General features: G+C 45.8%; 1 protein-coding gene across 2 annotated transcripts in view; it reads left to right on the top strand.

Moving 5' to 3' along the window:
• prkcab (protein kinase C, alpha, b) overlaps positions 1-17894 on the top strand; it is a 350330-nt gene that overhangs the window by 225873 nt on the left and 106563 nt on the right. For both annotated transcript variants that reach the window (XM_068003889.1, XM_068003891.1), the window contains exon 6: positions 16495-16651. In XM_068003889.1, coding sequence (XP_067859990.1) covers positions 16495-16651 — 157 coding nt within the window. The remainder of the gene's footprint in view (positions 1-16494; positions 16652-17894) is intronic.

Raw genomic sequence — 17894 nt, forward strand, 5'->3', positions numbered from 1 at the left:
ACTGAGGTGGCAAGCGGCAGGGAGCTCAGGGTCACACGTGTGGAACAGGATGGGAGTGTTTGGCTAAGTGGTCCTCCAACCTGTGGTTGGTCTCCCCAGTGTAGAGCAGTCCGCACTGTGAGCCGCAAATACAGGGTGCTGGGTTGGAGGAAGTCCACTAATTACTGACTCACCCAAAAGGAGTATTGGGGGCCCTGGGGCAGTGGTGTGGGAGGAGGCGAATGGGCAGGTGTTACATCTCCTGTGCTTGAAGGAGAAGGTGCCAGGAGAAAGAGAGCAGGTGGTAGGGGTGATGGAGGAGTTAAGCAGGGTGTCACAAAGGGAACAGTTCCTGCGGAAAGTGGAGAGGGGAGGGGTAGGTATGTTTGGTGATGGAATCGTTGTGTAAGAATTAACTGCTGATTTCCTTCTTTGAAACATGTAGACAGGTTGTGGCAGGTCGAATGTTTTAGTTTTGCACTAGTGACGTAGCTGCTTTAAGTAGTTGTATTGTGGAACTGAACAAAGGTACAAGGAATTAAAATAATTTGTTTGACTCGGATCAGTAAATGGCGAGGCTGCAGCTTTTGTTTTCTTTCCTGTTTCCTGCTGAGCAGCGATCAGTATTGGTAACCACTGACTGTGTGAGAAATGTCACTGATTTATAATCTAATGCTGTCTGTGCTCTCACACAGGGAGGGGGAAATAGTGTCACAGACTGGCACTACGTCCACTACATAAACAAACCCGCCCCACATTAGCATTCGTTAATCTGACCCCCTGCCCCCACCCACGCCATCCCACATGAGCTAATAGTACCTGTGATCTGTGCCAAACAGTGTTCCCTTGGCAACGGCCGTAGCAACTAGCAGCTAACCTTGTGACAGAAGTGTGTGTGTGTGTGTGTGTGTGTGTGTGTGTGTGTCAGAAGGCACGAGACAAAACACTGCAATGTGAAGACAAGACTGATCTTGTAAAACAAGGGCTCTGAAAGAGTAAAAACTGTCAACCTTGGATCCAGCAAGAATCTGTCGAAACTCCTCCTCCCTCGTGACTGAGAAATAAATTCTTTGTAGTGTCAGCCGTGGCTCAGTCGGTAGCTCTCTCGCCTCTGAGTCAGAAGGTCGTGGGTTCAAGCCCCACTCCAGAGACTTGAGCATAAAATCTAGGCTGACACTCCAGTACAGTACTGAGGGAGTGCTGCACTGTTGGAGGTGTCGCCTTCCGATAAACCGAGGTTGTAGAGTGCTTTGCGACATCCTGAGGTCGTGACAGGTGCTATAGAAATCCACGTTCTTCCTTTCTTTCCTCCCAAAGAAAAGTCCAGAAAAACCTGGGTACGCCCACTCGGGCGTGGATACTCGGGCGTGGATACTCGAGCGTGGATACTCGAGCACATGCAAATATGCTCCGTCAGTCAACCCCAAACCCACACCATAAGTGAGACTGTTGCTTTCAACCTACAGCCCAAAGGCACTTAGCAATGTCCCTTTGTGATTCCCCCACCCTCTGTATTCCATTGAAATGTCATATTTTCATCCAGAAAACTGTCACAGAGAAAGTAAAATTGAAGATGGCTGCCAGCTTCTCAGTCCTTGCACACTGGCTGATCAGAAGTACTTGTACGAACTGTGTAACTGACCTGAAACTTTGCCGCCCATGGATTGCAAAGTTGTTGACTCATCAAATATCTATTGATAAGAACGTAATAGGAGCAGGCCCCTCAAGCCTGCTCTGCCATTCAATAAGTTAATGGCTGATCTTCAACCTCAACTCCATTTTCCCGCCCTATCCCTTGATTCCCTTAGAGTCCAAAAATCTATCGCTTTCAGTCTTGAATATATTCAACGACTCAGCATCCACAGCCCTCTGGGATGGAGAATTCCAAAGATTCGCAACCCTCCAAGTGAAGAAATTCCTCCTCATCTCAGACCTAAATAGCCGACCCCCTTATCCTGAGACTATGTCCCCTAATTCTAGACTCTCCAGCCAGGGGAAAGAGCCTTTCAGCATCTACCCTAAAAATGAGCTGCCAACCTGGTGAAGCTACAACTCAGGACTACATGCATATTAAACAGTGGAAGCAACATGCTATAGACAGAGCTAAGCGATTCCACAACCAACGGATCAGATCAAAGCTCTGCAGTCCTGCCACATCCAGTCGTGAATGGTGGTGGACAATTAAACAACCAACGGGTGGAGGAGGCTCTGTAAACATCCCCATCCTCAATGATGGCGGAGTCCAGTACGTGAGTACAAAAGACAAGGCTGAAGCGTTTGCAACCATCTTCAGCCAGAAGTGCCGAGTGGATGATCCATCTCGGCCTCCTCCCGATATCCCCACCATCACAGAAGCCAGTCTTCGGCCAATTCGATTCACTCCACGAGATATCAAGAAACGGCTGAGTGCACTGGATGCAGCAAAGGCTATGGGCCCCGACAACATCCCGGCTGTAGTGCTGAAGACTTGTGCTCCATCATGAGGTCAGAAATGGGGATGTTTGCTGATGATTGCACAGTGTTCAGTTCTATTCGCAACCCCTCAGATAATGAAGCAGTCCGTGCCCGCATACAGCAAGACCTGGACAACATCCAGGCTTGGGCTGATAAGTGGCAAGTAACATTCGCGCCAGACAAGTGCCAGGCAATGACCATCTCCAACAAGAGAGAGTCTAACCACCTCCCCTTGACATTCAACGGCTTTACCATCGCCGAATCCCCCACCATCAACATCCTGGGGGTCACCATTGACCAGAAACTAAACTGGACCAGCCACATAAATACTGTGGCTACAAGAGCAGGTCAGAGGCTGGGTATTCTGTGGCGAGTGACTCACCTCCTGACTCCCCAAAGCCTTTCCACCATCTACAAGGCACAAGTCAGGAGTGTGATGGAATACTCTCCACTTGCCTGGATGAGTGCAGCTCCAACAACACTCAAGAAGCTCGACACCATCCAGGACAAAGCAGCCCGCTTAATTGGCACCCCATCCACCACCCTAAACATTCACTCCCTTCACCACCGATGCACTGTGGCTGCAGTGTGTACCATCCACAGGATGCACTGCAGCAACTCGCCAAGGCTTCTTCGATAGCACCTCCCAAACCCGCGACCTCTACCACCTAGAAGGACAAGAGCAGCAGGCACATGGGAATAACACTACCTGCACGTTCCCCTCCAAGTCACACACCATCCTGACTTGGAAATATGTCGCTGGGTCAAAATCCTGGAACTCCCTTCCTAACAGCACTGTTGGAGAACCGTCACCACACGGACTGCAGCGGTTCAAGAAGGCGGCTCACCACCACCTTCTCAAGGGCAATTAGGGATGGGCAATAAATGCCGGCCTCGCCAGCGACGCCCACATCCCATGAACGAAAAAAAAAACCCTGTCAAGCCCTCTCAGAATCTTATATGTTTCAATGAGATCAACTCTCATTCTTCGAAACTCCAGAGAGTATAGGCCCAGTCTACTCAATCTCTCCTCATAGGACAACCCTCTCATCCCAGGAGTCAATCTAGTGAACCTTCTTCGTTGCACCGCCTCTAAGGCAAGTATATCCTTCCTGAGGTAAGGAGACCAAAACAGTACACAGTACTCCAGATGAGGTCTCACCAAAGCCCTACACAATTGTAGCCAGACTTCCTTACTCTTGTATTCCAACCCCCTTGCAATAAAGGCCAACATACCATTTGCCTTCCAAATTGCTTGCTGTACCTGCATGTTAACTTTCTGAGTTTCGTGTACAAGGACACCCAAATCCCTCTGAACAACATTTAATATTCTGTTTTTCTGTTCATGTCACGCTACACGTTACCCCACCAGCGAACAAATGTTATCTGTTTTTAATATAACGGGTCAGTTGCTGTCTTTTCTATGTTTCTACCTCTCTATCTCTTTTTTTTTGTTTGTTGTTTTTTTTTTGTTTTTTTTTTGTGTTTTTTTTTGGTGATTTGTATATTCTGAGACCTTGCAGGTAACACCTGTCTGTCTGCACACTGATTGCCTTGGCAGCGGGCAGTTGAAAAAACTGTCTGTAATCACCAAGCATTGTTCTGTGAATTATAAATGCGATTTCATTTCGAGGACTTCATTTCCACATCGTTCACCTGAGGAAGGAGGAAGCCTCCGAAAGCTTGTGAATTTAAAATAAAATTGCTGGTCTATAACTTGGTGTTGTAAAATTGTTTACAGTTGTCAACCCCAGTCCATCACCGGCATCTCCACATCATCCTACCAAAGTGAATAACCTCACATTTTCCCACATTATACTCCATCTGCCACCTTCTTGACCACTCACTTAACCTGTCTGTATCCCTTTGCAGACTCTTTGTGTCCTCCTCACAGCTTACTTTCCCACCTAGCTTTGTATCGTCAGCAAACTTGGATACATTACACTCGGTCCCTTCATCTAAATCATTAATATAGATTGTAAATAGCTGAGGCCCAAGCACCGATCCTTGTGGCACCCCACTAGTTACAGCCTGCCAACCTGAGAATGACCCGTTTATTCCTACTCTCTGTTTTCTATCCGTTAACCAATCCTCTATCCATGCTAATATATTACCCACAACCCCATGAGCCCTTCTCTTGCTGAGATTTATTGAATTCAGTCTGAACAAACATCATCACTTCTGTTGAAAACTTTTATTTCCATTTAAAAGAATAAAATTTTCATAACCGTGTAACAACGAACGCTGGATGATTATCAGTGTCGAAATCTAATCTCAGGACCGAGCTAACAAAGCACTCCAGCTTCAGGCTGTGTCTCACCCACCATCTTTCTTTGTCTGTCTGTCTGTCTGTCTCTCACTTGTCATCCAAATGCCCTCCGTTGAATCACTGCTTGTAACCCATCTCGGTCTATAGTACTGTATTCTCATTCCTGTCTCTCCTTTACACAACCCTCGATATTTAGTGGTTGATAGGATCAGTTTTTTAAAAATTGTTTTAACAACAACTTGCATTTATATACTGTAGTGCCTTTAACGTAAAATAATGTTCTACAGTGCTTCACAGGAGAAAAAAAGATTATGGGGTGACCAAAGCTTGTTCGTCGAGGTGGGTTTTAAGGAGGGTTTTAAAGAGGGAGATGGAGGTGGAGAAGTAGATAGGTTTATGGAGGGAATTCCAGAGCTTGGGACCTAAGCTGCTGAAGGCATGGCCGCCAATAGTGCGTCAAAGGGATGGGACACACACAAGAAACTGGAGTCAGAGGAACGGAGATTTTGGGGGGAGGGTTCTCAGACTTGGCCTGCAATTCAGGCTCTTCACAGAAACATTGTCTTGATATCCAATGATCATTTTAAATACAGTTATGCTGCAATATTTCATTAAGTTGCCCATCAAGCTGTCTGAAGGAGGTTACAGCGACAGGGAGGGACAAGGCCATGAGGGATCTATACACAAGGATAAGAATTTTAAATTTGAGGAGTTGGAGGAGTGGGAACCAATGTCGGTCAGCGAGGACAGGGGTGATGGGCGAGTGGGACTTTCTAAACAGAAACCTTTGAAAATATTGAACACTTTGATTGCCTTGACAACGAGCAGTTGGAAAGATTATCTGTAATCACCAGGTATCGTTCTCTGACTATAAATGCGGTAACATTCCATGGAATCCCACACTCACCTGACGAAAGCTTGTGATTTTCAAATAAAACAGTTGGACTATAAGATTCCTTACATTTGAAAATATTGTGAGGCTTTAGTGTTGAAATGTCAGGTTGTTGGGCCTCAACTTGGGAATGTTGAAAGGGTGGCAGGTATATTTGGTGGCCAGGGTTTAAATTTGGTTTTAAATTTGTTTATGCATTTACGCCCGCAAAACCCAGTCCTGGAGTCTATGTTCCTTTATTGTCCAAGCACAGCTTGATGGGCAACTTAATGATATTTTGCAGCATAATTGTATTTAAAACGATTATCGGATATCAAAACAATGTTTCTGTGAAGAGCCTGAATTGCAGCCCATGTCTGTGCGCGGCCAGAGCGGAGATAAGGCATCTCTCACTGGAGATAAATGTTGCTGGTTCTTCCTGTTCTATTACATATGCAAATCTGCTGTTTTGCTTTTTCTTTGCAAGCAGCGTAGCAAGATGATAATTGGTGATTGCACATGGGGGAATGTGCAGGGGCGGTTTCTGTTTTACACCTCGCTGCAGAGTCTGACAACAAAAGCAGCAGCAATGCCAACCTCCCACCGCAAACTCACCCGATAGGCCAACCCGGTGCCCCCTTTTAAGGGCTGCTTTTATTTGGGAATGAGGGAGCCGATTTTTGCCAGCCAGACGTCTGACAGGTGCAGCGTACCGGAGGGGCGAGGTGCCCGCAGTTTTCCTGAGCCCAGTTATTTGCATGGCCTGGGGTGCACACCCAGCGCAGGCCCAGCTTCTTGGCAGGGACTTACTTAGAATTACACGGAGGTACAAAAGCAGGTTCGTTCGTTCTTTGAAAAGAAGGCGACAGTCGGGGGGATATGGAAAGAAAAGGAAAGAGCTTGCATTTAAATGGTGCCTTTCACAACCTCAGGACGATCCAAAGCGCTTTACAGCTCATGAAGTACTTTTGAAGTGTAGTCGCTGTTATAATGTAGGAAACGCAGCAGCCAATATGCGCACAGCAAGATCTCACAGACAGCAATGTGATAATGACCAGATAATCTGTTTGTGATGTTGGTTATGGGATAAATATTGGCCCAGGACACTGGGGAAAACTCGGCTGCTCTTCTTCAAATAGGCGACTAGCATAGATACATTTATGGGGAAGCTAGATAAACACATGAGGGAGAAAGGAATAAAAGGATATGCTGATAGGGTGAGATGAAGTAGGGAGGGAGGAGGCTTGGAGCCTATGGAGCATAAATGCCGGCATGAACCCTTTGGGCCGAATGGCCTGTTTCTGTGCTGTACATTCCATGTAATTCTATGTAAATAGTGCCATGGGATCTTTTACATCTCATCCAAAAGTTGGCACCTCTGACAGTACTGAGGGAGTGCTGCACTGTCAGCCGAGATTTTGTGCTCAAGTTTCTGGAGCAGGACTTGAACCCACGACCTTCTGACTCGGAGGCGAGAGAGCTACCGACTGAGCCCCAAAAGATGATAAACGGTGCAAAAAATAGATCCAGAACATTATTTCAAACAGTCAGATAAGGGGACACAGGTTCAAACTAGTAAATGGCAAACTTAAAGACTACCTCACACAAAGAGTAATCAAGATGTGGGATGGAGCTCTGGGTAGAGCAGTGATTATAAAAACCCTGGAGAAACAGTTGGATGATGCGATGGGGGCGGGGAGGAGACTGCAGGATATTTCTGGATGAGCTGAGCTGATTGGTCTTCCTGATCTGTGTTCTAGTGATACAAACTAGTGAAAAGTAAATTTAGATCATATACCAGAAGGAGCTTATTCGCTCAAAGGGTGAGAAATGTCTGGAATAAACTGTCAGGCGAGGGACAAGAGACACAAAGGAAAAATCCATCTATAATGATCCCAGTGCCGAGCTTTACGAGCATCAGGAATCCAGCCAGGAGGCCCTCCGTGATTTTCTATCCATTAAAATTAATGGATGGGGAGCCCCGGAAGGGGCTCAGGTGAAACTCTACGCTGGAAGCACCAAAATGATCTTTTACCCTTCAGAGTTTAGCTGTTTTCAACACTTGGATGCGAGGCTGGGAGGTTTAAGTTGCTGGGGCCAGTGTCCTTCTCAAACCCAGCAAGTTCACTGTGAGGTTGTAACCAATAGCACAGCATCCAAATGCGAGGAGCCAGCACCCCCTCTACCCCAACTAAACCCAATATAACAGCAGATTAACGTCAACATCAAGCACAACTTCAGTGGCAGTGCTGAAACACAAATAAGTCAGCATGGTGACCTCCAGAGGAACAGCGGCAACTCGCCAAGGCTTCTTCAACAGCACCTCCCAAACCCGCGACCTCTACCACCTAGAAGGACAAGGGCAGCAGGCACATGGGAACAACACCACCTGCATGTTCCCCTCCAAGTCACACACCATCCCGACTTGGAAATATATCGCTGTTCCTTCATCGTCGCTGGGTCAAAATCCTGGAACTCCCTTCCTAACAGCACTGTGGGAGAACCTTCACCACACGGACTGCAGTGGTTCAAAAAGGCGGCTCACCACCACCTTCTCTGGGAATTAGGGATGGGCAATAAATGCCGGCCTCGCCAGCAACGCCCACATCCCATGAATGAATAAAAACAAAATGAACGACTTACTTGGCCAAGGGCAAGGTTCAGTGGACCAAATGGCTCCTCCTGACCCTTGACCTTTCTAATGCCTGTATCAACAGAAGCCCTTCACTATGAAGAAACATTTGACAGCGATGTAACAACGGTTCGTCATGTCACTTGCACCTGATGTCATAGCCACACAGCAGTTCCTTCCCCAACCTCAGAACTGAATTGCCAGTTATTCACAAAATCGCTGACTTTCCCTTCAATTTTCATCTTCATTCTCAGGTAATTGTTTTCTCTGAAGTCAGGGACCTGACAGCAGTGAATGCTGTTAACCAACTATAATCACATCAAGATCACAACTGAGTGTTGCGGCTAAACTTTCCAACGGAAGGTGAATGGATAGTTAACTGAATAAGAGAACGTAATAGGGGCTTTACATTTGAGACTGATCTTTCCATTACTTTTGTGTATTGTCAGGACTGATATTGATCCTTTGCCAATCTCATCTCCGAAACATTACACTTATTTCTTTCTGATCATCTCTTCAGGTACAATTGCAAGAAACATCTTGCATTATTATAGCACCTTTCACAACCTCAAGAAGTCCCAAAGCAGTTCACAGCCGTTGAAGTACTTTTGAAGTGTAGTCACTGTTGTGATATAGGAAACGCAGCAGCCAATTTGCGCACAGCAAGGTCCCAGAAACAGCAATGTGATAATGACCAGATAATCTGCCTTAGTGATGTTGATTGAGGGATAAATATTGGTCAGGACATTGAGGGGAGGGGGGGGAACCTCCCGGCTCCTTTTTGAATCGTGCCAGAAGATCTTTTACATCCACCTAAAAGGGCAGTCGGGGTTTAACGTCTCACTCGCTCACTACTGCACTGGAGCGTCAGTCTGGATTATGTACTCAAGTCTCTGGAGTGGGATTGAACCCACAACCTTCTGACGCTGAGCCAAGGCTAGCATCCATTTGATGCAAAGATACAATCCAGAAAAGAGTTGTCCCGGTTCTCCCCACCCCCCCCGTCTTCTGAAGGTCCTCGCTCTTGCCGGGAGAGGATTCATGGAAACAACAACCTCCTCCAATTAACCAATATCCATCCCAGGGCTACTGAGACTATTTGGTCATGGGTGGGGGTTGGTTGGAAGCGTCGAACCCGACTGTGTCACAGGAACTGCAGAACTCAGCCCATCGCAGGGCTGATTCCACAGTCCCAGGAGCAAGCTGGAAATTAATGGACAGCTCTCGGAAGCTGCAAAGTTCGACTGTCCACTAATCTCCCTCGATGTTCAGAACGGCAAAGAGAGAACTGGGCAGAGCACTTGGACTGCCTGTTGCAACACTGACATTTCCTTGGAGCATTGCAGCCACTGGAGGAACCATTGTACATCGTGCCTTGAGCTGGTTCTCTGCTGCCCTGGAGTTGTTGCTTTGCGTTAGTTATACTACGGCACTGCTGCTGATGTTTGGGCTGCTGTCGGTATTCGCGCCTCGATTTTAAAATTCTCATCATTATTTTCAAATCCCTCCATGGCTTCGCCCCTCCCTATCTATCTCTGTAACCTCCTTCAGCCTACAACCCTCCGAGATCTCTGAGTTCCTCCAATTCTGGCCTCTTGCGCATCCCCGATTTTCATCACTTCACCATTGGCGTCCGTGCCTTCAGCTGCCTAGTCCCTAAGCTCTGGAATTCCCTCCCTAAACCTCTCCGCCTCTCTCTCCTCCTTTAAGAACTTCCTTAAAGCCTACCTCTTTGACCAAGCTTTTGGTCGCGGGATCTTTATTGTCCAACTGAACCATCAGAACAGGACCTTAGTTTCACGTCCCATCAAAGAGGTGCAACCTCCCATCAATCAGGTCGTCTCTTCCCACGTCATGTGGACCAAAGACCATTACTCAATATCTCTATCAATTATATATTTATATATATATATATATATATATATTCATTTATATTTTTATATTTATATTTTTATATATATATTTATATTTATATTTTTATATTTATATTTATATTTTTATATATATATATTTATATTTATATTTTTATATATATATTTATATTTATATTTTTATATATATATTTATATTTATATTTTTATATATATATTTATATTTATATTTTTATATATATATATATATATATATATATATATTTTTATATTTATATATAATCTCGCACGCCTTGAACACGTAGACTGAATCAGTGACAACAATTGCCGCTGAATGTGAAATGAATAAGTGCAGATATGGAGACCTGCAACTTAAACTGTGCCAATAGGCTTAAAATTTACCTCAAGGAAGACTAGATTTCATAGAACCGTGAGATGTTCCAGGAAAGAAACAGGCCATTCGGCCCATCAGGTCTGTGCCGGTGATTTTCTCCACATGAGCCACTTAGTCTAATCCCACTCCTCGGCTCACTCCCATTACCTTTTAATATTCCTCTTGTTGAAGCAACTATATAATTCCTTTTTGATGGAGACCGAGCACCGAGAGTCTCCTCCTAGTGGTTTTCAGCACAGTATCTCCCCCCTGCCCCCTGGAGTCCCAGCACAGTCTCTCCTCTCTTTCCCCCTTCCCCCTCCCCCCCCGCCCCCGCCTTGGAGTTCCAGCAATGTCTTCCCCCCCCCCCCCCCCCCACAATGGACTCCGAGTGCGAATCGAGGAAATTCATTGCGCCACAGCTCAAAATACAATGAACGTAAACAGGATCTGCTCTTGTTTTTGTTTCATTTGAGCTTCAATAACTGGCGAGAATTCCAAATCATTTGTAGCAAGCAATTTTTCTGAAACAGAATGCATCTCGTCTTCCTTACTGTTGTCCTATTTGACTGGGGACAGTTTCCTTCTTTAACTTTTGCTTTTAGCTTTTTTAAAAACCTATTGCAATTCTCATGAGACGCTTTGTATATTAGCAAATCCCTCGGTGTTCTTGACTTGCCAAGTTTCCCAATTTTCCATGCTTCCCCTCTGACATATTCAGCGAGTACTTGGAATTCTGTAGAGCAGATAGTGGTTGAATTGGTCGGGAAGGCTGCCAGCTCCTACTTTGCTATTCATTTGTACATTCCCATCAGTTATTTTTAGCTCTCTGTGAGCCAGGTTAACTGGTTTCCCTTTTTTCCTCTTCATGTGTTTCAGAATTTTAAATTTCTTTTTCCAATTTCCCTCCTTTTTCTCCCCTCTAATCCTCCCTTTGGGGCTTCGATTCCACCAGCAGCCCTTCCCAAGTACCTGGCCACTTGTTTCATTGTGTGTGGACGTAAAAACTGGGCGTCAGGAAGCTATTCAACCTTGGGGGGGGGGGGGATATCGCAGCTGAGCTCGACACTGTTCTCACCCGATATCCAAGTGCATTTTCCAATCGGGTCCCTGGGTAGTGATCGGAAGCGGGAGCCCTGACTGATTTTCATGCCTCCCTACTCTCCCTAGCCAGGGATACCTGGACAAATCCTGCTATCCCTACAACTTCCCTGGCTGAGATCAGCTAACTCAACAGGGACCGATGACCGGGCCTGGATCTTTGCCGGTCCACAGGGCTCAGTACCACATTCACTAATTCAACCGTCACGGGAGCTTAGCTGGTCATGGTCACATTACTGTCCGTGGGAGCTTGCTGTGCACAAATTGGCTGCTGCGTTTCTTACAACACAACAGTACATCAAGAAAGTACTTCATAGGTTGTAAAGCGCTTTGGGACATCCTGAGGTTGTGAAAGGTGCTATAGAAATGCAAGTTCTTTATTTTTTATACTTTAAGTGAGTAGCGTCTGAGCTTTTTGTCTCAGTGGGCTGTACATCCCACGGAGCTTCATGGGCCACCTTTAAAGTTTAAATCCATATCCCCATTAATTTGCATATATCTCAAGTTGCAACACGAACAAATCTTGGTTTAGGATTTAAAGAAAGAAAGAACTTGTATTTATATAACCCCTTTCATGGCCTCAGGACGTTCCAAAGTGTTTTACAGCCAGTGAACTAATTTTAATGTAGGAAAGCGCAGCAGTCAATTTGTGCACAGCAAGGTCCCACAAACAGCAATGAGATACATGCCCAGATAATCTGTTTAACTGATGTTGGCTCAGGGATAAATATTGACCAGGACACCAGGAGAACTCCCCTGCTCTTCTTCGAAAAGTGCCATCTTTTATGCCTGCCTGAGAGGGCAGATGGGACCTCAGTTTAACACCTTATCTGAAGGACGGCATCACCGACAGTGCAGAACTCCCTCAGTACTGCTCTGGGAGTGACGGGCTAGATTATGTGCTCAAGTCTCTGGAGTGGGACTTGAACCCATGACCTTCTGACCCAGAGGTGAGAGTGCTACCACTGAGTCTCAAGGCTAACACCACTAATGAGGAAACAGGCTCACACAATTCAAACCGGACAAACCAGTGAGTAAGAAATCTAAGGTAAATTTTTCTGTTTACTTCCTCCCATCGTGGAGCCCTGCCCAGCGGGAGCGTATATCGGAAAATCGTGCAGGCATCTTGCAATTTTCCATCCATTCATTTAGCAGATGGGAAATTGTGGGCTGATGCATCCGATTTTCCAGTAAGTGCTCCTGGCGGATGAAACTCCACATCCGGATCGTGCAAGGAAAAAAATGTACCCGTACAAAGATAAATAGAACTGAGTTGCCAGAGCTTTGTGGGCTGTAGTAAAGAAAGAACTTGCATTTTTATAGAGCCTTTCATGACCTCAGGGCTTCTCAAACGCTCTACAGCTAATGAAGTACTTTTGAAGTGCAGTCACTGTTGTAATGTAGGAAACGCTGCAGCCAATTTGTGCACAGCAAGATCCCACACACAGCAATGTGATAATGACCAGATAATCTGGGTTTTTTTTTTAAGTAATGTTGGTTGAAGGATAAATGTTGACCGGGGAGAACTCCCCTGTTCTGCTTCAAAATAGTGCCATGGGATCTTTTGCGTCCACCTGACGGGGCCTCGGCTTAATGTCTCTTCCAAAAGACAACACCTCCGACAGTGCAGCACTCCCTCAGTACTGGAGTGTCAGCCTAGATTTTTGTGCTCAAGTCTCTGGAGTGGGACTTGAACCCACGACCTTCTGACTCAGAGGTGAGAGTGCTACCCACTGAGCCACGGCTAACGCCTAATCCTCAGTTTATTTAATTTCTTTCTCGCAAAGACCCTCTGACACATGGAACAGGAACAGCAGTTGGTGAAATATTGCTCAGAAAGGGAATTGGATACTTGGAAAGGAAAAACTTACAGAGCTATGGGGGAAAAGAGCAGGGGAGTGGAACTAACTGGATAGCTCTTTCAAAGAGCCGGCACAGGTATGATGGGCCGAATGGCCTGCTGTGAGATTCTGATTCTAAGTGATCACCAGGCAGTTTGTGGGCGTGTGTTTCCCCAGGTGAAATTAGGAAGGTGTAACCCAAGAATGTAACACAAGCAAAGTTACTTTCACACAGCTGACAGTTCTCAAGTCACAGGCTACACGATGCTGTGATAAAACTCAGCCCTTCAAACTGCTGCTGACACGAGTAACCCACCAGCTTCAGGTCAGCTGATATTATCAGTTCTGTGTGGTGCGCTCGCTTGGGCAAATCCCGGCACACGAGGAACCCAGACATGAACCATTGCCCGTCTGTTAAAGCAAAACCATTGACTTCACTCTGATTTCCTGTTCAGCTGTGTCTCTCCGTTCGAAGGTTTTGAGAGTGTAAAGTGAAAGGCTATATCCACTGGTTGGTGAATCAGTAACAAGGATGCCGAGACTCAGGGTTATCCTTGGAAGAACAAAGGGGGAAGTTAGAGGAATTTTGTTTCACAGAGGGGTTATTAGGAATGCTTCACCACAAGGGGCTGTCGAGGCAGAGATGATGACATTTAAATAATGGGAATTGGATAGGACTTTGAAAAGGATGAATATGAAAGGATATGAGGAAAGGGGTAAGGAGATACGATTGGAAGAGACAGCTCCAAATGGCCACCGCCTGTGCTGTGATCTGCCCGGTTAGTACACAGCTGTAATAATCATCTTCAGATCTGTTTTTGCACGCTCTTGCAAACTCCCTGTTCTGTGTGGGGCAGATGGTCTGAGCTACATGTGCTATCGGCTAACACTTCTTCTCCCCCCCCCCCCCCCGGGCCACTCCCCATCGATTCCTGATCGGGGATGGTCGCACACTGCTCACTCCCACTGTCGATGAGTTGCCGGGAGATGCTCGTACACACGAGCAGGGCAGTGGGAAGACTGAAAGAAAAAAATGAGAAAATGCCGAAAACCCTCAGCAGGTCAGGCAGCATCCGTGGAGAGAGAAACAGAGTTAGCGTTTCAGGTCGATGACCTTTCATCAGAACTGGATGATGGAAGGTCATTGACCTGAAACGTTAACTCTCTCTCTCCACAAACGCTGCCTGACCTGCTGAGTTTTTTTTTTCCAGCATTTTCTGATTATTTCAGATTTCTAGCATCCGCAGTATTTTACTTTTGTTTTAATGTGCAGACTGAGTTCCGTGTGTTGCTGAGAAACATCAAGGTCTGATCCCCATACTCGCCCCTCAGTGGCATGGCCCAGATTGGGAATGTCGAGCAGGACATCATGAGCTTCCCACCTGCAAACTGTCTGAACAGGTCAAAATATCACCAACTGCACTAAGATGATCATTGAACTGATGCTGTGCAGAGTCTCAGAGGCTAGAGCAGTCATTCAGCTCCTCCAAGTGGCCATAATATGTACTGCGATTGTGCAGGACCTGAAAGGGGTGAAGGAGTGTGTCTGTCTGCCCGTACCCTGCAACAACTGAGGAGCTTTCTTTTCAGGAAGATGCAGGAGCTTTGAGAATGTTGCTGGATTTAACGCTTTGGCCGAATGAGAGCTGACCCATGAGTATGTCGTTGGTCAATTGTGGGAATTGTTGCACGTAGAGTCATTTTAAAGCTTGGAAAAATCCCACAGAATATTCCTGTAACTTGGGGGGAGAAAACAATTAATAGGGTTAACAGCAAGGGTTGTGTATAGTGAAAAAGTTATTGGTTTTAAGTTGCTATCTGCGTAAGTTCCATTGTATTATTGGTTTCATAACAACAACCCATGTTAAATCAGCCCCCTGTCCATTGACAATATAAATTGTTACATGGGTTGTCTAACCTGCAGTTATCTAACTTCAATCATGAATCAATTCTTTCTTCCTGCATTTCTCTGCACCCCCCCCCGCCATCTTATTTTCCATTTCTTGGTCACGTGGCTCGCCCCCACAATAACCCCATCACCTCTCTCTCTTGAGCTGGTTCCAAGGATGGAGTGGCTCTGTGGAGACATACTCACTGTATGCTCAGACCTACCCCCGTCCCCTGTACCATGGCTGAGTTTGGATTTCAGTGTGTGGAGAATCGTAAAGCAATGAGCCCACTCCTGCTGTCGTCACCACAGTTTACGGTATTTATCAGAATTCAGTGCTACACGTTGTGAGTTCAGCTGTGGGGAGCATTAGGTGTCACTCATTCGCTGTGCTCTGTCATTTTGTTACAATACAACAGGACCCTTGAGCAAAAATAGTGGTCCATTAATGTCAAATACATTGTTTCATACAAGATAGTAGCTGTTTCTACTCCTACAGCCTGTGGATCAGCCTCACTGAGACTGGGCTGCAGCCATTTACCCACCTGTTTCTAGGCCAGTCTGTCCAGGTTTCTGTTTTTATGGGACACTAATGTTGTACCACGGAGCCTCGGGTGCAGATATCTCAAGCTTCTGATACCAACAGATCTTGGTGTACTGATTCAGGATCTATCCATGAATGTGACATCAATGCTTTTTCTAAACCTTCCTTCACCGTCGCTGGATCAAAATCCCGAACTAACCGCATTGTGGGAGCACCTTCACCACGCGGACTGCAGTGGTACAAGAAGGCGGCCCTCCACTACCACCTTCTCAAGGGGCAACTAGGGATGGGTAATAAATGTCAGCCTTGCCATCGATGCCCAAATCCCGAGAATGAATTTTTAAAAAACCAAAGTGGATGGTTCACGAGCCTGCAGATGATTCTCACACCCGGGTAGAACTCACTTGCATTCAGATTTGCCCAGCCGATGGGCTTTTATATTCACAGATGATTTGGTTCACAAGTTGTAAATATATTAATTATACAAAATCCTAAACTAGCTGTATAACTCAGTCACCCAACACACCTCCAATCGGCTTTCGATCGGACTGGAATACAGATACTAGCGGCAGATTTTATCGTGTATATTTCATCCTTACTGATCTATTCTGGGATTGTCAAACCAGCTCTCGCAGCTTTTTAAACATGTATCTTTTCTTCCTATTTTACAGTGAGAGATGCAAAAAATCTAATCCCCATGGATCCCAATGGCCTTTCAGATCCCTACGTGAAACTCAAACTCATCCCTGACCCCAAAAGCGAAAGCAAACAGAAGACGAAAACCATCCGTTCAACCCTCAACCCCAGCTGGAATGAATCGTTCACATTGTGAGTGCTTCACTATTCTCACTTCATAGATAAAATTAAGGGAGCAGTTTAGGATTTATTTTCCACAAAAGCACCCATTTTATGTTTCAAACTTTGTTTCTTTAATTCACGTTACTCTAGTGTACCCTTAATATAGCTTTGTGTGTAACAGTTATCCCTTGTACACAGGCTGTGCATAGTTATCCCTTGTACACATGCTGTGTGTAACAATAATCCCTTATACACATGCTGTGTGTGACAGTAATGCCTTGTACACAGGCTGTGTATGTGTGACAGTTATCTCTTGTACACAGGCTGTGAGTGCGACAGTTTTCCCTGGTACACGGGCTGTGTGCGTGATAGTTATCCCTTGTACACAGGCTGTGTGGGTGTGACAATTATCCTTTGTACACAGGCTGTGTGTTTGTGTGAATTATCCCTTGTACACGGGCCATGTATGTGACAGTTATCCCTTGTACACGGGACGTGTATGTGGTAGTTATCCCTTGTACACGGGCTGTGTATATAATAGGTATCCCTTGTATACGGGCCGTGTGTGTGGCAGTTATCCCTTGTACATGGGCCGTGTGTGCAAGTGGAGGAGGCTGTAGGAGAATTGTGTCGCTTGAGATTGTGTAGTTTAGTTGTTGGCTTGGCCCAGTTGATCGCTTTCTTCCTTCTGAGCGAGACGCTTGTGGGCTCAAGGCCTAAACGCGGATTGGGGTAAATTCCAAGGAGACATGGGACACAGATGAAGGGGTGGGGCTACAGCAGTGTTGCGCAGATATTCCGACCCATGTTCTATCCAGGTCATTGGGGGCAATGCTGCATTGTTGGAGGTGCCATCCTTTCAATGAGATGTTAAACTGATGCTCTGCCTATCGGTTCTGATGGATGTTAAGGATCTCCCAGCACTGATCAAAGAGAAGGGAAATTCTCCCCAGTGTCCTCTCCAGCATTTTTTCCTCAACCAACTCCAACAAAAACAGATTAACTGGTTATTTATCTCATTGCCATTTGTGGGCTCTTGCTGTGCACCAAATGGCTGCCATGTTTGTCTACATAACAGCAGCCTTGGTACTCCTGTGTAATTAGTGGTGCTTGGAGATGTTTTTAAGCGACGTGATAAGCTGCTGTATATAAGTCTGCTCTTCAAGGGAGATATATATAATTTGGCAAATGATAAGAGTCGCACAATAGAGTCTAGTGACAGCAATATTGTTCCTTTCAGTGGTTCAGAGGGAAAGATTTGGGATATGAAAGT

The sequence above is a fragment of the Heptranchias perlo genome, chromosome 23 (assembly GCF_035084215.1).
Source record: "Heptranchias perlo isolate sHepPer1 chromosome 23, sHepPer1.hap1, whole genome shotgun sequence".
Classification (NCBI taxonomy): domain Eukaryota; kingdom Metazoa; phylum Chordata; class Chondrichthyes; order Hexanchiformes; family Hexanchidae; genus Heptranchias; species Heptranchias perlo.